Here is a 21,741-nt window from a genome sequence, read left to right as displayed (position 1 = left end):
AAAAACACTTTGGGTATGAAAAGGTCACCCTGGTGTACTTGTTTTCTTTATCTGTAAACATTAATTTACAAGGTAAGAGGTTTTAATGTCGGTGTTGATTCCTTCTTGATTGTTACTTCTAGACCTCCACCCCAGATCCCACCTCACTCCTACCCACTTCTCCAAAGTGGGCTGGCTCAAGGTGGAGGACAGAGTTAAACAACTTGCACTGAGCCTAGTCTATAAAATCCACTACACCTCCCTGATACCGAAGTACATGTCAAACTACTTCCTTAATGTAAATGACCGCCATAACCACAACACCAGGGGGAGCTCCACTGACCACGTCAAACCCAGATTCCGAACTAACAAAGGTCTTAACTCATTCTCTTTCTATGCCACATCAATGTGTTATGCGCTCCCAACAGGTATAAAAGAAAGGGCATCTCTATCCTCCTTTAAAACCGCAATAAAAGTTCACCTCCAGGCAGCTACAACCCTAAACTAACACCCTCCCCGGATTGCTAATAATCAAATGTAATCAATCAAATGCAGATACTTTTTCTTATGCCTTCTGATCTCTCTCTCTCTCTCTTTATGTCCACTACTTGCTGTCCATATCCTACCCCCCCCCCTCCGCACCCCTGATTGTAAATAATGTAAATAATTCAATGTGATTATCTTGTGTGATGACTGTATTATGATGATAGTATATATCTGATAGTATATATCTGTATCATGAATCAATTTAAGTGGACCCTGACTTAAACTCTCTCGTTTGAGTCACACATTAAGAGTGTTACTAAAACGGCCTTCTTTCATCTCCGTAATATCGCAAAAATTCGGTCCATCTTGTCCACTAGCGACGCTGAGATCATTATTCATGCGTTCGTTACATCTCGTCTCGATTACTGTAACGTATTATTTTCGGGCCTCCCTATGTCTAGCATTAAAAGATTACAGTTGGTACAAAATGCGGCTGCTAGACTTTTGACAAAAACAAGAAAGTTTGATCATATTACGCCTATACTGGCTCACCTGCACTGGCTTCCTGTGCACTTAAGATGCGACTTTAAGGTTTTACTACTTACGTATAAAATACTACACGGTTTAGCTCCATCCTATCTTGCTGATTGTATTGTACCATATGTCCCGACAAGAAATCTGCATTCAAAGAACTCCGGTTTATTAGTGATTCCCAGAGCCAAAAAAAAGTCTGCGGGCTATAGAGCGTTTTCTGTTCGGGCTCCAGTACTATGGAATGCCCTCCTGGTAAAAGTTAGAGATGCTACCTCAGTAGAAGCATTTAAGTCCCATCTTAAAACTCATTTGTATACTGTAGCCTTTAAATAGACCCCCTTTTTAGACCAGTTGATCTGCCGTTTCTTTTCTTCTCTCCTCTGCTCCCCTCTTCCTTGGAGGGGCGGTTGCACAGGTCCGGTGGCCATGGATGAAGTGCTTACTGTCCAGGGTCGGGACCCCGGGTGGACCGCTAGCCTGTGCATCGGTTGGGGACATCTCTGCGCTGCTGACCCGTCTCCGCTCGGGACGGTTTCCTGCTGGCCCCACTATGGACTGGACTCACTCTGATGTGTTGGATCCACTGTGGACTGGACTTACACAATATTATGTCAGACCCACTCGACATCCATTGCTTTCGGTCTCCCCTAGAGGGGGGGGGGGGGGGGGGGGGGGGTTACCCACATATGCGGTCCTCTCCAAGGTTTCTCATAGTCGTTCCAATCGACGTCCCAGTGGGGTGAGTTTTTCCTTGCCCGTATGTGGGCTCTGTACCGAGGATGTCGTTGTGGCTTGTGCAGCCCTTTGAGACACTTGTGATTTAGGGCTATATAAATAAACATTGATTGATTGAAACAAGTTGAAAAACTTATTCAGGTGTTACCATTTAGTGGTCAATTGTACGGAATATGTACTTCACTGTGCAACCTACTAATAAAAGTCTCAATCAATCAATCAATCAATCAATCCTATGACTATAGTGTGTTTACAAGTGCACGCCCATCTCCGCTCCACGTGGTGTGCGCGCCTTAGGCCACTCCTGGCTCTCCTCACTTCAAATAAGATACGTCCAACCAGTTCGGGCAATCACAACCGAGGCAAGCTCTTCGCTAGGGGTTTTAGTAAAAAAAAAAAAAACACATCAAGACGGGTAAAGTCCGTTTTTTGCCGAGCGGAGACCGAGGCTATCGTTACGAGCAGCTAGCTTGTGTGCTAACAACATCGCTAACTCACGCACTGTGGTCAAGATGAACGGCCAGCCCAACGGTTTCCATAACAACTCGGCCGACGACGGCTGCTTCCTCTTCACGTCCGAGTCCGTTGGAGAAGGGCATCCTGGTAAGTTTGGAAAAACTAACCATGTTTTAACTCTTTAAATTGACATGTTAGCTTAACAGCGCTGTGTTAGTGTATTAAAACAAGGTCATGTAGTGTCGCTGTCAGCATGTGTTTGCTAGCCGCACTTTCGTCTCATTCTTACATTTAATCATCTACATGGTTATAACATTTAAACGGACGTCATCATTCAGTATCGGTATGTGTGCGATAAAAATAACTTTTTTGTGTTTATTTTTTCGAAAGTCGAAAGGTGATGCAACACCATAAGAGTTGCGGCACGTCTCCTCATGTTTTTGATTATTACGTAACTTGGGGTTTGTTGTCTTGTACAATATTTAATATATTAATTATTTCAAGTCCTAGGGTGTTATCGAATGACGTCTGAGCTTGATAAATGTAAGATTCCAAATTGAGCTAGGAACTGTTTGTCAGCAGCTTTGTTGCTCCAGTGTACCGGGCTTACAAACAGTGCAACACATAATAGGATTACTTACACAGTACTATAGTTACTGCTGCTCGAAAGTAGTAGGAACAATACATTAGGAAAGACAATCAATGTCAAATTTATTCATGCTAATAATGTAAAAGCCAAATATAGATTTATTGCACTACTGCAGGGGTCCCCAAACTAAGAAGTCTCAAGTTTAAAAAAAAAAAAAAATATATATATATATATTTTTTTTTTAATTATTCTTTTTTTAAAAATCTGTCCTTACTAGTCCATTTTCTACCGTCTCCTAGCCACTCAGGCAAATCATATTGTCTAAAAATGCATTTTACCATCGATAACGTGACATGCAGCAAGTGCGCTCTTTAAAGGCCTACTGAAATTATTTTTTTTTATTTAAACGGGGATAGCAGATCTATTCTATGTGTCATACTTGATCATTTCGCGATATTGCCATATTTTTGCTGAAACGATTTAGTATAAAACGACGATAAAGATCGCAACTTTTGGTATCAGATAAAAAAAAGGCTTGCCCCTACCGGAAGTAGCGTGACGTAGTCAATTGAACATATCCACAAAGTTCCCTATTGTTTACAATGATGGCCGCCAGAAGTGAGAGAGATTCGGACTGAGAAAGCGACGATTTCCCCATTAATTTGAGCGAGGATGAAAGATTTGTGGATGAGGAAAATGCAAGTGAAGGACTAGTGGGGAGTGGAAGCGATTCAGATAGGGAAGATGCTGTGAGAGCCGGGGGTGACCTGATATTCAGCTGGGAATGACTACAACAGTAAATAAACACAAGAAGTATATATACTCTATTAGCCACAACACAACCAGGCTTATATTTAATATGCCACAAATTAATCCCGCATAACAAACACCTAGGTGTTTGTTATGCTAGCTACTAGCTCGAGCTAGTTATAACTCGAGCGGGTAATATGGACGGGATCCCGTATATATAACCCGCCAATACAATTCAAACACCTGCACAACACACACACTCACTCAGCCCAAAGGACCGTTCACCTAACCCAAGGTTCATAAAGCTTATATATTTAACCAAAGGCACGTACGGGCAAGCGATCAAATGTTTGGAAGCGCGCGGGTGGGACCTGATATTCAGCTGGGAATGACTACAACAGTAAATAAACACAAGACATATATATACTCTATTAGCCACAACACAACCAGGCTTATACTTAATATGCCACAAATTAAACCCGCATAACAAACACCTAGGTGTTTGTTATGCTAGCTCCTAGCTCCTAGCTCGAGCTAGTTATAGCAAGCGATCAAATGTTTGGAAGCACAGCTACGTACTCACGGTATCGCGTCTGTGTATCCAAATCAAAGTCCTCCTGGTTAGAGTCTCTGTTGTCCGAGTTCTTCGATCTTGACTGCATCTTTCGGGAATGTAAACAAACACCGGCTGTGTTGTGTTGCTGACTTCCCTCGCAAAATATCAGCTTCGCACCGACAACTTCTTTGCTTGCTCAGCTTCTTTCTCCATAATGCAATGAACAAATTGCAACAGATTCACCAACACCGATGTCCAGAATACTGTGGAATAATGAGATGAAAACAGAGCTATTTCGTATTGGCTTCAATGGGGAAGCCATACCTCTGTTAAACTGGCTACGTCACGTGCATACGTCATCATACCGAGACGTTTTCAAGCGGAAGTGTGGCGGGAAATTTAAAATTGCACTTTATAAGTTAACCCGGCCGTATTGGCATGTGTTGCAATGTTAAGATTTCATCATTGATATATAAAATATCAGACTGCGTGGTCGGTAGTAGTGGGTTTCAGTAGGCCTTTAAATTTGGAACGTGTCGATCGATCAGCCACCGATCAGTATTAAGCACATTTTTTTTTAAAGTATTTGCCGATTAATGCTATTATGTGATCACAAACGCAAATCCCCTTTGGCTAGTATTGTATTTATTTTTAGTCTCTGGGCTGACAAGTTAGCAGCTTATTGTGCATTTTGGAGCCACTCCCTAAGAACATTTAAAAAAAACAAAAAACCATAACAGCAAATGAAGTGTGTTTCTTAAAATTTTAAATATCACTATCAAGTATTAGAACGGGGCTAAACATGATACACCCTGAGAGCAAGCAGGAGCAGGCATGCTAATAGCTAAGATGGCCACTAAGCGAGCAAGAAACAATAGAATAAATAAGTGCTGAGTAAAGTTTAAGAATTGTTGACTGAACCACGTTTGAGCAGAAATTCACAGGAAATTCACAAGCGGATAGACCTGTTGTCAGTGTCGTTGCAGACAGAAATGCATGTCATGGGAAGAGGAGGGCGGATGAAGCCGTAAATTAGTGACGTCAACACCATCTTTAAAACGTGCGGAACTATGATAATAAAAGGTGAAGTATGAGGAATTATAATATGTGCTGCTTTCATTGCAGCAGGCCCATGATAAGTATTAATACACTAATTTGCTTTGTCTCCTATAACACAGAGCTACAATAATCTTGTATGACCTGCCTTGGATTGGTGTCATAGTGTCTTTTAGTGTACAAAATGTATCAAAGTGACACGCCAACCCAGCCAGCATTATCATATTTTTCTGTATCCAACCCTTAGTGGGAAAAGGTACGTTATGTTGACAGAGATAAGCGGTCCCTACTGTAACAGTCATTAGATGTCGTGGTTTGCGGACAGGGAATTCTAACACCTTGCCTGGCTCTGCGAGAGAGGCTAAGTGTTATGAAAAGGTCTTAGTGTATTCAACACAGCGCTGCACACTGTGACTACAATAATAAACAGAAATATTGTGTCTGCTTGTATTTACTCCAAACGGACTTGTTTCTAATATGTGACATTTTGTCATTCCACAGATAAGATTTGTGACCAAATAAGCGACGCTGTCTTGGACGCCCATCTCGCTCAAGACCCAGATGCCAAAGTCGCATGCGGTAAGATCGTTGTTTGTTTTTCTACAGTCAGAGTTGGGGGAGTCAAAAAATGGAATATTACGAGAACTTACCGTATTTTTCGGACCATAAATTGCACCGGATTAAAAGGCGCAATGCAGATGAGCGGGTCTATTTAGGTCTATTTTCATACAAAAGGCACACCGGATTATAAGACGCATTAAAGGGGTCAAATTATGATTTTTTTCTAAATTAAAACACTATCTTGTGGCCCACATAAAATGTAATGGTGGTTCTTTGGTCAAAATGTTTCAAAGATGATGTTTTACAGATCATTTTCAAGTAGCTTTCTGAGCGTCTCTTCAGGATGCGCCATTTTGTGGGCGGTCTTATTTACGTGGCTCACCTTCGACGGTGTCTTCTCCCCGTCATCTTTGTTGTAGCGGTGTAGCGTGCAAGGACTAATTATTTTAATGACATTCAGACTTTACTTCAATCAATAATGGAGCAGCATCTCCTCACCCGTGGCTCAATAATGCAACAACACAAGTTTTCAGGACTTATGCAGATCCCAAATACACGTCAGCAGGTACCAGAAGGTAAGAAAAGTTGGTCTTGCATAATATTGTTAAACAAAACGCCAGATAATGTCTGCTAATAGGTGCCATTTTGAGGTCCTTATACACACACCATAATAATACTTGTATGTTTAATGCGCCGACAATCCATCAAGCGGTGTGGCTTAATAGCTTACCGAAGTCATACTAAAACATTTTGACAGATTCTTGAGCGCTGTGTGTAATGTTCTTTATTTTCAATGGAATATTTAAAGTTTTGGTGTCGTTTACTAGCGTATCTCTTATGTGTGACTGCCATCTACTGGTCACTCTTATCATTACACCATGTACCAATTAAAATTGCTTCGAGGTCGGTAAACACAACCAGAATTATTCCGCAGATTAGGCGCACCGGGTTATAAGGAGCACTGTCGATTTTTGAGAAAACGAGAGGATTTAATGTGCGCCTTTATACAAACCTTGTGTGTTTATTAGAAGACATTTGGATGCTAACTGGCTGTCATACTTGCCAACCTTGAGACCTCCAATATCGGGAGGTGGGGGGTAGGGGGGGGTTGGGGGGTTGGGAGCGGGGGGCGTGGTTATTTACAGCTAGAATTCACCGACTCGAGTATTTCATATATATTTCATATATATATATATATATATATATATATATATATATATATATAGCTAGAATTCACTGAAGGTCAAGTATTTCATATATATATATATATATATGTATGAAATACTTGACTTTCAGTGAATTCTAGCTATATATATATATATATATATGTATATATATATAGCTAGAATTCACTGAAAGTCAAGTATTTCATACATATATATATATATGAAATACTTGACCTTCAGTGAATTCTAGCTATATATATATATATATATATATATATATATATATATATATATATATATATATAGCTATATATATATGTATATATATATATATATATATATATATATATATATATATATATATATATATATATATATATGTATGTATATATATATATATATATATATATGTATATATATATATATATATATATATATATGTATGTATGTATGTATGTATATATATATATATATATATATATATATATATATATATATATATATATATATATGTATGTATGAAATACTTGACTTTCAGTGAATTCTAGCTATATATATATATATATATATATATATAATGTATGAAATACTTGACTTTCAGTGAATTCTAGCTATATATATATATATTTTTTATTTACATAAAAAAAAAAAAAAACTTGAATTTCAGTGTTCCTGTGGCTGTCCATTAGATGGCAGTATTGTCCTGTTTAACTTCTCCGTTCTTAATGAGTATATCATTTCGGCCACTGTGTTCAATGGAGAAGTCTGTTCTACAAAATTTACAGGCAACATACACCTTCCCCTTCAAACTGTCCTGGATGAACTGAAATTCTTGTTTCCATTCGTTTTGGAACTTGCAAGCGTATTTCTTCATCTTTCCCCCACGCAGTCTCAGGTCCGCATTGAGCTGGAGGGGGCGTGGCCTCCAGCTCCGGCTGAATACCGGGAGTTTGTCGGGAGAAAATCTCTGCCGGGAGGTTGTCGGGAGAGGCGCTAAATACCGGGATTCTCCCGCTAAAAACGGGAGGGTTGGCAAGTATGCTGGCTGTCGACAAGTAAACAAGCTGCATTGGAGCCTAAAGCAGACATTTTACATGCAAGCCCATAACATTTAATACTTTCCATATCAGATTGTGACATCTCTAGTAATACTGGACTATATACTTCATTTTTGTAAGAGTTTATATTTTTTCTCATGAATGACAACCTTTTTATTGTGATTTACTTTTTCAATTATACAACTTTTCCCGTCGTCTTATTTTTACACAGAGATCAGAGTGATGTCTTTGTTATTAATTTCCATGTGGCCCTTTGTATCGTTAATCTATAAATACAGTTGTGGTTGTGTATTTTATTTGTGGCTTCTTTCATCCTTAAAAAAAACAACACTTTTTTCTTTGGGCCAAATTTCCGGTGAAGCCCCAAGAAAACTAACGGAAGAGGCATGCTTTTTTATGAATTAGGTCACCATAAAAAAACATGGAACTCGTGTTTTTCATTGATAATCACGCCATGTTTTCATAATCGTGGTAGCAAATGTTTCCGCGGTTTTCACATCCCACTTGTCCTTTTGAACTAATACACTCACGTTGGCTCTGACAACCACCGTCACACTTAACATGTACGCTCATTCCGCTCTCGCAAATGAAGAGACGGTGGCTAAGACGGGGATGATCCTGCTGGCGGGGGAGATCACCTCCAGGGCCGTGGTGGACTACCAGAAGGTTGTGCGAGAGACAATCAAGCACGTCGGCTACGACGACTCCTCCAAAGGTACGCTTGCGCCGCATTAAAACTTTATGTTGAAAGCGGCGTGATTCATTCAAAGTTTCATGGCTTATTTCCTGGTCCTCTGCAGGCTTTGACTACAAGACCTGCAATGTGCTGGTGGCTCTGGAGCAGCAGTCCCCCGACATCGCTCAGGGTGTCCATCTGGATCGCAAGGAGGAGGACGTGGGCGCCGGCGACCAGGTCTGAAGCCTCACATGAGCAGATACATGTCAAAAATTGCATTCAGTGTACAAAAACCGCAAAGCTGCCCCCACATCCTCACACAAATCTGTTTTTTTTACGCAAATCGATGGCTGGAGTTCAGAGGTGTCAAAGTGGTTTTCACTGAGGGCCACATCACAGTTATGTTTAGCCCCAGAGTGAATATTATTATTACACCATTTTTAAATTCATTTTATTAAAAATGTTTTAAACTACAATGAAAAAAAATATGGTAAGTTGCAACAATTTCACCTTAAAATGTAGTGTATATTACTGTAAAGGGAAAAACAGTGCTGCTGTTTTTATGGTCAAAACAAAGGTAGCTCAGTTGCCAAAATGTTCCTATAAAATCTACATTTGTTTTTTTCACTGTAAATTAAAAAAAACCTGAATTTTTTACAGTAAAAATTTGGCACCTGAGCTGCCAGTTTGTTTGCTGTTTTTTTTTTTTTTTAACCGCAAATCAACAACTGTAGATTTTTCGGTGTATTACTGGAAATGTCAAAACGGCACCACAGCTTATTACAGTAAAAAAGTGCTGTTTTTTTTCATTCAGAGAAAATTGCTGTAAAAACTACAATCAATTTCACAATTTTACCATGAAATCTATTTCTACTTTTACATTGCACAATTAGATGGATAACTTGCTTTGAAATCATTAGTATTTATTTCTATTTAAAAAATGGTTTGATTGTCTGATAATATATTTTCAAGCAATATTTAAATTAACAAAATTTGCGATTGCATGGAGTGCATGTATTTCTTTTCTGCCAAAATAGAAAGGAAGAATACATTCAGTAAGACAAGTTAACGTACTTTATTGATACATATTTTTTCCCTGGATTTTGAGGGCCAAATAAAATGAAGTGGCCAGATAATAATTGGTGTATCATTTTCATCATGCACACCAATTGTTATCAAAGTCTGACTTTATGGAGAGGAGTTATTCTGAATTTGTGTTGCTTAGCGAGTCAATGAAGGGGGGCAAACCTAAAATGTTCAATTTATCGTCGCCCATCCGTCATGTAGCCGAGATTTGGATTTGGGCTCATTTTCTCAGAGGAGTTTGTCGAAGTACAACCCCTGGTTTTTGCCAAAAATTGCCAGTCCAAACCAAAATGGCCAACAGTGTTCTGAAAAATACTTTAAAAAAAAGTAATTATATGTAGTTAATTGTACGTTTACCAAAAAAGTAATTTAATTGCTAACAGAATTACTCTTTGATAAATAATTACTAGGGAAAGTAAATTATATGTTACTTAAAAAAACCTTCAAATATCTGGCATATGCAGTTGAAAGACGTTTCATTAGAGCACAGTGTGCGTGTGTGTGCTTTTAAAAGGCGGGGCCTGTTGCCTAGTGACATGTGACATGATTGAGGGTTTCAATGGAGCTGTGTGTAAGACATGCACCTGGGGATAGGTTGATTGGCAACACTAAATAATCCCTAATGTGTGAATGTTGTCTGTCTATCTGTGTTGGCCCTCCGAGGACTTGTCCAGGGTGTACCCCGCCTTCCGCCCGAATGCAGCTGAGATAGGCTCCAGCGACCCCGAAAGGGACAAGCGGTAGAAAATGGATGGATGGATGTGTTTGTTAGCTTTAGCAGTTAGCAGCGCCAGCATTTTGAATCTTTTCACCGGATTGTGTGACCTCTGCTTAATAAAGAGATTTAATGTGCTCCAATGGCTTTCATATCTTCTTGTCAACAAACGGTGTATTGTTTGGATGGCAAGTTTGTCACTTTAATCATTGTTTTTTTCATTATTCTAATTGTGTGCGTATGTTGTTGTCTGCTGTGTCACAATGTTGCCTCTTCCTATTTGATATCAAGTTCATTTTAGTGCGGTGCTGTTTGTTGCTTTCACTCGTAAAAATATATTTCCTGCATTGAACTTGCTGCACTTATGACACGGTCTTGTTGTTGACATAAAAAGTAGCGTGCCACATTACAGCAAAATACGGTTTCAAAGGGGTGGAAAGTTTCCGGAAATTTACCACGGGAAGTTAAGCTCGGGAAGTTTGGAAATTTTGACCATTTTTTGATTATTCAAAGTTGGACACCGTCCATCTTATTCTGTAGAATAAGATGAATTGGAGTAGTGTTTAAAAATATGTTACTGATGGACAAATTAATAGAAATAGGCTAGATGAATAAATGAACAGTCAATCAGCATGCTAAATCAAACTATAACCTACATTCTTGTGTGACAACAGAATGGCTAGCAGAACAGAAGGCAGAGGAAACCACACCTTTTGATTTAGTATTTTCTAGTTGAACTTTACAGATCACAAAAAAAGGTAAATTCGTATCGTTAACGCTTTTAGCATAAATTAATGGGATTTAACATAGAGAAATTCAGCATCACGGCTAACGGAGAAATATTTTCGGTTCATTATGAGACTGTGGTGGTACATAAACCTAGCTAGCTAGAGATATTGGCCCCAAAATCTTTTAACAAGTACAGGAACAGCTAGCTAGCTTGAGTGAAAGTCTGCTGGAGTAGTCTACGGTCATACAGTAACAAGCAATTACACCTCTATTAAACTGAAATACCATAGATCAAATATATTTACCCCAGTAATATCATCAAAACCTACCTGACTGGATGAAGTCCTTGGGCTCAAATACTAGTGTGGCCTCAATAGCCTTGCTGTAGTGTGTAGCATGCTGGGAATTATCTGTGCTAGGGATGGGCGTATCGATCCTGTGGTATCGATATATCGATCCTGTGGTATCGATATATCGATACTCACACGCTACTCATTTGGCATCACTTTTCTGAAAAAAGTATCGATATAAACCAAAAAACGGCGTGTGGGGGGTGCAAGCATCACTTTCAGATGTTTTTGATGACTTACTTAACTTACTATGTGCTGGGACACCCCTGTACCTGGCAGAGTATAGAGCTGGCCCAGTCACGTGACAGGAGACAGCGAATGAGCGTCGTCAACGTGCAACACACACACAGCCAGCCGACAGCGATGCAGCCAGGCATATCCAGTGTTGTCCAATTGTTGACTTAAAACAGGCATTGTTTTTTTGTTTTTTTAGTAATGTTTACTGAATATTTTTGTTTAAATGATTATCCTAAATTCAAATAATTTCCACACAGGGGAATTTACTGTTAGTTGAAAATTGCTTGAGTATTTAAAACAAGATAAGAAAGAGATACAATTTGGAGATTCTTCATCTTTGCATTACAGTTTTATTTTTTTCCAAGAAAATCTTGAATATATGATTGAATGTGATTTTGGTTTTAATCTGCAACATGATTTCTTACATTTCGAAAACATTAGCCTATTTCATATTTCATTAATTGCTAATTATATCACAAACTTTAAAAAATAACTGCAGCTTCTTGCAATTCGGATTTGACTGTTAATTGGAAAGCCCTAATATTTAATTATTATTATATATAATATATAGTTATTATTATATATAATATTTAATTAATTTTTCATATTTATGTTATTTATTTTAATTTTACTTTTATTATATATTGACCATAATAAATGTGGTATAAATGGTCTGTATTTGTCTTGTGATATGTCTTAAATAATAACAATAGTAATAATATTTTTGACTGACAAAAAATTGCCAATAAGAAATTATTGGTATCGGTATTGATGAAAATCCAAGAAAAAGTATCGGTATCGTATCGAATCCTAAAAGTGTGGTATCGCCCATCCCTAATCTGTGCATGTGATGGAAGAATTCACTGCACATGTGATGGAGGAATGCACAGTGCATGGTTGAAATTCAACTGAATTTGCATTAAATCAGGTTGTTTTAGAATAGAATAGAATAGAAAGTACTTTATTGATCCCTGGGGGAAATTCAGCACCACAGTTCGCTCACAATAGACAATAAACACTTTGGTATTTTTATATATAAATACAGTCTATTATACAGCATTATTCACATGTGAATAATATAAATACAGTCTATTATACAGCATTATTCACATGTGAATAACACAAATACAGTCTATTATACAGCATTATTCACATGTGAATAATATAAATACAGTCTATTATAAAGCATTATTCACATGTGAATAACACAAATACAGTCTATTATACAGCATTATTCACATGTGAATAATATAAATACAGTCTATTATAAAGCATTATTCACATGTGAATAACACAAATACAGTCTGTTATACAGCATTATGCACATGTGAATAATATAAATACAGTCTATTATAAAGCATTATTCACATGTGAATAACACAAATACAGTCTGTTATACAGCATTATGCACATGTAAATAATATAAATACATTATACATGTACAGTACATGTACAGTCAAAAGGAACATATGCATTATACAGTCTGATGGCTTTTTTAGCTAATAATCATGCTGCAAGATCTAGCATGTTGCATTCAATGTTTATTCCCATTAATTTTCCGTTAATTCCCATGGAAAGTTTCCAACTTTGAATATTCCCGGAATTTTGCAACCCTAGTTGTAACAGACCTCAAAGTAAATAATTAGATTACTCGTTAGTAGTAAAAGTAGAGGCGTTACTAATGATGTTATTATATAACATCGTTATTACAAACACTGATGGACAATTTCCTGTTTGTTTCCAAACATAATTTTTTCATGCATCCTTTTGTGATAAACTACTTCCACCAAATGTGGTAATGGTCCGTGAAACTGATGCCAGGGGCTAATTTTTTCTGCATTTTCACAAACGTGAACAGTACCCACCCCTAGGCGCTATTAAATGAAAGCGAATTAGGACTATCCACCTCCATTCATGCTCAACTTTGCAACTTGGCCTCCCGCAGGGTTTGATGTTTGGCTACGCCACGGACGAAACGGACGAATGCATGCCTCTCACCATTGTCCTGGCCCACAACCTCAACGCCAAGATGGCAGAATTACGCCGCGATGGAACGCTGCCGTGGCTTCGTCCGGACTCCAAAACTCAGGTGACTAACAAACACTGTGCCCCGTTTGTGTTGACAACCATCAGGACGATAACGTGTTGAGTCGTTTTTAATGGATAGTGAACCCGTCCTATTATACAGGCTGCACACAGACTACTCTAAAGCATGTTCAAATGTAATTTCTATAGTATTGTAGATGTGGTTGCTGAAATATGAGGGCTGTGCTCACTTTGCACTGTACTTGGAGGTACTGAGTGAGAATGTGTTCTCCTTCCAGGTGACAGTCCAGTACAAACAGGACCGCGGTGCCGTGGTGCCGCTGCGCGTCCACACCATTGTGATCTCCGTGCAGCACGACGAGCACGTGGGCCTGGAGGACATGCGTCACAGTCTGAAGGAGCAGGTGATCAAGGCTGTGGTGCCCGCCGGGTACCTGGACGACGACACCGTCTACCACCTGCAGCCCAGCGGGCGCTTTGTCATCGGCGGGCCACAGGTAAGACAATTCCTTAGTTGACACTACATTTTTGTAATTTAACCTATGCTCTAATAAACAACTTGCTTAATTGCTGAATTAAATTATTAAGATGTACCGCTATGATACTATCATTCTTTCAAAATACTGTTTGTAGGATATAAAGACTATTATTCCCCATTGTGATGTCATATATTTTGAGTTCAGGGATTTATACATGCAAGCCAAACGACATCTATCTTAGCCCAGGGTTCCGAAAAACCGCAAAGTTCTTCTATCATATTCAGGATCTTTGACTCGCGTTTTGATTGGTGTTATTTGCAGAAAAGCCTTTAAAAAACTGTGCATCTTGTCTTTTAGAAGATCTTTGACATGTGTTTTGTAGTACTTCCTAAAAAAACAAACAACATACCACCATTTTTGACTAGTGCGTTTGCAGTATGTCATTTAGAGCAGTGGTTCCCAACCTTTTTGTAACTGCGAACCGGTCAACGCTTGAAAATGTGTCCCACGGACCAAGGGTGGGGGGATATTAATTTTTTTCATTTATTTTTTGTCATAAAAAAGTGAGTATAAATGGGGAAGGGAGGTTTTTTGGGTTGGTGCACTAATTGTAAGTGTATCTTGTGTTTTTTATGTTGATTTAATACAAATAAAAACAATTATTATTATTATTTTTTTTTATTTCTTGTGCGGCCCGTTACCAATCGATCCACGGACCGGTACCGGGCCGCGGCCCGGTGGTTGGGGACCTCTGATTTAGAGGATCTTTGACTAGTATTTTTGCAATAGATTCCTAGAAACAGCAGAGCGCTCCGGCCATATAGAATATCTTTGACTTGGGGTTTTGCACTGGGTCTTAAAAACAGCATAGCACTGCTGTCTTATAGAAGATATTTGACTCGTGGTTCGTCCGGCTGTCGACTCTGCACCAGCTCAAGCACTCGGCGAGAAAACAAGCGCACAGAGCAGACTCGGCCGAACAATTTTCGACGGCAACAAAGCAAATATGCCTGATAGAAAGCGCTCAGTAAGGCTGCACTTCTCAAAATACGCTAGCGCCATGCTAATTTGCATTGCGGATGCCTTATACATGCTACCGATTAGCATGAGCGATTTTACATTGCGATATCACCACCTCCAAATTTGGTAACAAAGTCTACAACTAATATGCACGCTACAATCCAACAGCGAGTGTGTAATAAAAAAACAATACTTAAAGTATAAACACTTTGTAGGGCTCAACAAAAGACAAGACTGGCACATTTCCCTTAATGGCAAAGACTACTCCCTGGCTACAGCAACACACCGTACTGCCACATTACATCTTGGCATGTAAAGTGTACTATATAATACAAATGAGAATGTACTATATAATACTTGCAAATGAGAGTACTATATAATGCTTGCAAATGAGTGTACTATATAATGCTTGCAAATGAGTGTACTATATAATGCTTGCAAATGAGAGTGTACTATATAATACTTGCAAATGATAGTGTACTATATAATACTAGCAAATAAGAGTGTACTATATAATACTTGCAAATGATAGTGTACTATATAATACTTGCAAAGGAGAGTGTACTATATAATGCTTGCAAATGAGTGTACTATATAATGCTTGCAAATGAGAGTGTACTATATAATACTTGCAAATGAGAGTGTACTATATAATACTTGCAAATGAGAGTGTACTATACAATGCTTGCAAATGAGTGTCCTATATAATGCTTGCAAATGATAGTGTAAATAATACTATCAGATGAGAATGTACTATATAATACTTGCAAATGAGAGTGTACTATATAATACTTGCAAATGATTGTACTATATAATGCTTGCAAATGAGAGTGTACTATATAATACTTGCAAATGAGAGTGTACTATATAATACTTGCAAATGAGAGTGTACTATATAATACTTGCAAATGAGTGTACTATATAATGCTTGCAAATGAGTGTACTATATAATGCTTGCAAACGAGTGTACTACATAATGCTTGCAAATGAGAGTGTACTATATAATTCTTGCAAATGATAGTGTACTATATAATACTAGCAAATAAGAGTGTACTATATAATACTTGCAAATAAGAGTGTACTATATAATACTTGCAAATGATAGTGTACTATATAATACTTGCAAATGAGAGTGTACTATATAATGCTTGCAAATGAGAGTGTACTATATAATGCTTGCAAATGAGTGTACTATATAATGCTTGCAAATGATAGTGTATATAATACTAGCAAATGAGAGTGTACTATATAATACTTACAAATGAGTGTACTATATAATACTTGCAAATGAGAGTGTACTATATAATACTTGCAAATGAGAGTGTACTATATAATACTTGCAAATGATAGTGTACTATATAATGCTTGCAAATGAGTGTACTATATAATACTTGCAAATGAGTACTATATGATGCTTGCAAATGAGTGTACTATATAATGCTTGCAAACGAGTGTACTACATAATGCTTGCAAATGAGTGTACTATATAATACTTGCAAATGAGAGTGTACTATATAATACTTGCAAATGAGAGTGTACTATATAATACTTGCAAATGAGTGTACTATATAATACTAGCAAATAAGAGTGTACTATATAATACTTGCAAATGAGAGTGTACTATATAATACTTGCAAATGAGTGTACTATATAATACTTGCAAATGAGTGTACTATATAATACTTGTAAATGAGTGGAGTAATGGTATTGATTCCCAGCTACCGGGCATTGGTTGAAGTGTGAAAGGTAGCCATCTTTAACTGTATAGTTGAAATATAGCATTCTGTTCAATATTACTGTAAAAAATGGACCCCTATACGAAAAGTGTTTCTATTCTAACAAATGCCTGGCACTCTCTGCAGTTGTGTAAACGAACCACAATCTTTTTCCAGGGTGACGCTGGTCTGACCGGCCGCAAGATCATCGTGGACACTTACGGCGGCTGGGGCGCCCACGGAGGCGGTGCCTTCTCGGGCAAGGACTACACCAAAGTGGACCGCTCGGCCGCCTACGCCGCTCGCTGGGTGGCCAAGTCCCTGGTGAAGGCGGGACTCTGCAGGCGTGTCCTGGTCCAGGTGAGGAGGACTCCCACCACAGGGATTGTTCCCAGTTCTGCGACTAACAAACCACTTTTAGGTTTCCTACGCCATCGGTGTGGCCCACCCGTTGTCGGTCTCCATCTTCCACTACGGAACGTCCCAGAAGACCGAGAGCGAGCTGCTGGACATCGTGAGGAAGAACTTTGACCTGCGCCCAGGAGTCATCGTCAGGTCAGCGCTGGTTTCCATGTAGCGATTACCAATGCTAGTTGTCAGCTAGCGATTAGTGCTTTAGTCGACAGCTAGCGATTAGCAGTGCTCATTTCTAGTTGGCGATCAGCATTGCTAGTTTTTAGCCAGCGATTAGCAGTGCTCATTTCCGAGCAGATGCAATGGTCCACATAGGTATGAACATTGTTTACTGTCTGGATAGCGATTAGCAGCGCCAGTTTCCAGCTAGCGATTAGTGCTCTAGTCGCCGGCTAGCGATTGGCAGTGCTATTTCTAGTTGCCGATTAGCATTGCTAGTTTTTAGCTGGCGATTAGCAGTGCTAGTTTCCACGCAGAGATTAGCGGCGCTAGTGTCTTGCTAGTGATTAGCAGTGCTAGTTATCAGTTAGCGATTGGTGGCACTAGCTGCCAGTTAACAATTAGCAGTGTCGGTTTCCATGTAGCAATCAGCAGTGCTAGTGTCTTGCTAGCGATGATCAATGCTAGTTGTCAGTTAGCAATTAGCAGAGCTAGTTTCCAGCCAGCGATTAGCAGTGCTCATTTCCGAGCAGATGCAATGGTCCACATAGGTATGAACATTGTTTACTGTCTGGATAGCGATTAGCAGCGCCAGTTTCCAGCTAGCGATTAGTGCTCTAGTCGCCGGCTAGCGATTGGCAGTGCTATTTCTAGTTGCCGATTAGCATTGCTAGTTTTTAGCTGGCGATTAGCAGTGCTAGTTTCCACGCAGAGATTAGCAGCGCTAGTGTCTTGCTAGTGATTAGCAGTGCTAGTTATCAGTTAGCGATTGGTGGCACTAGCTGCCAGTTAACAATTAGCAGTGCCGGTTTCCATGTAGCAATCAGCGGTGCTAGTGTCTTGCTAGCGATGATCAATGCTAGTTGTCAGTTAGCAATTAGCAGAGCTAGTTTCCAGCTAGCAATTAGCAGTGCGTTTTTCCATGTAAAGTTTAGTGGCGGCAGTTCCTAGCTAGATATTTGCAGCGCTGGTTTCTCGTTGGCTAATAGTGGCGTTAGTTTCTAGCTGGCAATGATCAGCGCTTGTTGCCAGGCAGCGATGAGCACTCTAGTTCCCACCAGTGCCCCCCTTTACCTCAAAGAACTGCTCACCCCCAAATCCTCCACCCGACACCTCCGCTCCGGACAGGCTAACCTCCTCCAACCTCCGAGGACAAAGCTACGAACAATGGGAGACCGGGCTTTCTGCTCCGCCGCTCCCAGTCTGTGGAACGCTCTCCCTGACCACCTGAGGGCACCACAGACTGTGGATGCTTTTAAAAAAAGGCTTTAAAACCCTTCTTTTTAAAAAAGCCTTTTTTTTTTTAGATATATGCATACTAGTTCTAGCTATTAGGCTGTTCTAATTTTATTTATTTTTTTAATTTTTTATTATCTTTTTATTTTTATTTATTTTTAATACACTGTAGCACTTTGAGGTTGTTTACTCAATGTAAAGTGCTTTTTACAAACAAAATCTATTATTATTAGTTGCCATGTAGCGATTAGCACTGCTAGTTTCCAGTTAGCGATTAGCGACACTAGTTTTTAGCTAGCAATTAGTGGCGCTTGTTTCCAGCTAGCGCTTAGCAGTGCTATGCTGTATTAATGTAATATCTTAGTATTGCACAGCAACAAGGTCGATTTTCTACAAGATATATAAGTCGGGCTTCCCTTCTCCTTTTCTATCAGTTTAGAGCAGGGGTCACCAACGTGTTGCCCGCGGGCACCAGGTAGCCCGTAAGGACCAGATGAGTAGCCCGCTGGCCTGTTCTAAAAATAGCTCAAATAGCAGCACTTACCAGTGAGCTGCCTCTATTTTTTAAATTGTATTTATTTACTAGCAAGCTGGTCTCGCTTTGCCCGACATTTTAATTCTAAGAGAGACAAAACTCAAATAGAATTTGAAAATCCAAGAAAATATTTTAAAGACTTGGTCTTCACTTGTTTAAATAATTTCATTAATTTTTTTACTTTGCTTCATATAACTTTCAGAAAGACAATTTTAGAGACAAAAATACAACTTTAAAAATTATTTTAGGATTTTTAAACACATATACCTTTTTACCTTTTAAATTCCTTCCTCTTCTTTCCTGACAATTTAAATCAATGTTCAAGTAAAAAAAAATTTTTTATTGTAAAGAATAATACATAAATTTTAATTTAATTCTTCATTTTAGCTTCTGTTTTTTCGACGAAGAATATTTGTGAAATATTTCTTCAAACTTATTATGATTAAAATTCAAAAAAATTATTCTGGCAAATCTAGAAAATCTGTAGAATCAAATTTAAATCTTATTTCAAAGTGTTTTTAATTTCTTTTAAAAATTTTGTTCTGGAAAATCTAGAAGAAATAATGATTTGTCTTTGTTAGAAATATAGCTTGGTCCAATTTGTTATATATTCTAACAAAGTGCAGATTGGATTTTAACCTATTTAAAACATGTCATCAAAATTCTAAAATTAATCTTAATCAGGAAAAACTACTAATGATGTTCCATAAATTATTTTTTTAATTTTTTCAAAAACATTCGAATTAGCTGGTTTTTCTCTTCTTTTTTTCGGTTGAATTTTGAATTTTAAAGAGTCGAAATTGAAGATAAACTATGTTTCAAAATTTAATTGTCATTTTTTTCGTGTTTTCTCCTCTTTTAAACCGTTCAATTAAGTGTAAATATCATTAATTATTAATAATAACATAGAGTTAAAGGTAAATTGAGCAAATTGGCTATTTCTGGCAATTTATTTAAGTGTGTATCAAACTGGTAGCCCTTCGCATTAATCAGTACCCAAGAAGTAGCTCTTGGTTTCAAAAAGGTTGGTGACCCCTGGTTTAGAGGTTTTTAGGCTGTAAAATATTGCAGACCCAAATGTACAAACACTGCTTCTCTCCTCCTTCCTGCTTCAGGGATCTGGACCTGAAGAAGGCCATCTACCAGCGCACTGCAGCCTACGGTCACTTCGGCCGCGAGGTCTTCACCTGGGAAGTTCCCAAGACGCTCAAATACTAACCCACGCCCCACGCTCGCTGTCCATCACTGCTCTCTCCCCCTCTGCACAAACATCACATCGCCGCTGAATGTATCACAAAAAGAATCCCCCCTCGTCCCGTCTCTAAAGAAAGATAAGCACTCCAACCAGCACTTTTCTGATCTTTGACAGAGAAGTCAGAAGCTGCTATTGACCTTCTTCTTTTGGCTTTGTTGGGCTGCACCTTTAGAACACAACAACTCCATTTTGTCGCTTTTAAATGTCGCAGAGAACGATCCAAGCGAGGTTTTTGTAGTTATGGTGATCCTGGGTGATATTTCCAGAGTAGCCCAGACTCCTCATACTTGATGATAAACTTGTGGGACCTAAATCGTTAAAGTCGTAATCCAGGACTCCCTTTTCCGAACAGTTAATTTTGCACTCCCGTCGTCCAGTTTGCTGCACGCCGAAATATATCGGAAGCTTTTCTCTTAATTTATTCTTAATTATTTATTCCACGACACCAACGATCATGCCCAATCACCAAAGTCTGCTGATGTTGACGCCCTCCTCGGATTGGCTCGTCGCCTCTGACGCCACCGTGTGGATTCCTGGGTGTACTACAGAGAAACCCGAGAGCCACGCTCAGGTGCGCACCTGATGTGACGTTCAGGTGCAAGAGGACTTCCCAAAGATGATTTGTTTACGTCCACGAGAGAAGGAGAGAGCCTAATTGGCTGGTGTTGTACAGAGAAACCAGCTTGTTTACACGCTTCATCCTTTTCTCAAAGATGAGTCTTGTCAGTGTGGTTGCTGATTCTGTAAAAGTGCCTTTTTCCCCCATTTACATGTGTGCCCCCCTTCTCAGGAGTCTGCTCTGCTGTTAAGCTTCTTTATGTCCTAACCCTCCAAATAAAATTACATGCTTTGCTCATGCATTTTGGATTATGCATTGTATCTCTCTTGTTAGACATCGTAAGAAACTTCTCACACTCCTCAATAAACACTTTATGTAATTTGATGCTTTTCATCCCAATTATTGTAATATATATATATATATATATATATATATATATATATATATATATATATATATATATATATATATATATATATATATATAATATATATATTAGTACAGGCCAAAAGTTTGGACACATTCAATGGGTTTTCTTTATTCGAATGACTATTTACATTGTAGATTGTCCCTGAAGGCAACAAAACTATGAATGAAGACATGT

The 21,741-nt window shown here is 38.6% G+C and overlaps 1 protein-coding gene across 1 annotated transcript; it reads left to right on the top strand.

Annotated features, from left to right (window-relative positions):
• Positions 1–1,987: 1,987 nt before the first annotated feature.
• Positions 1,988–21,499, top strand: LOC133638904 (S-adenosylmethionine synthase-like). The gene is made up of 9 exons (XM_062031936.1): positions 1,988–2,337; positions 5,643–5,720; positions 8,519–8,641; positions 8,727–8,839; positions 13,665–13,808; positions 14,044–14,262; positions 17,157–17,339; positions 17,401–17,534; positions 20,439–21,499. The coding sequence occupies exons 1-9, from the start codon at positions 2,247–2,249 to the stop codon at positions 20,539–20,541; spliced, it is 1,188 nt and encodes a 395-aa protein (XP_061887920.1). The 5' UTR covers positions 1,988–2,246; the 3' UTR covers positions 20,542–21,499.
• The last annotated feature ends 242 nt before the right edge of the window (positions 21,500–21,741 follow it).

The sequence above is a fragment of the Entelurus aequoreus genome, linkage group LG21 (assembly GCF_033978785.1).
Source record: "Entelurus aequoreus isolate RoL-2023_Sb linkage group LG21, RoL_Eaeq_v1.1, whole genome shotgun sequence".
Lineage (NCBI taxonomy): Eukaryota > Metazoa > Chordata > Actinopteri > Syngnathiformes > Syngnathidae > Entelurus > Entelurus aequoreus.
This window is presented reverse-complemented; position numbering and strand designations above follow the sequence as displayed.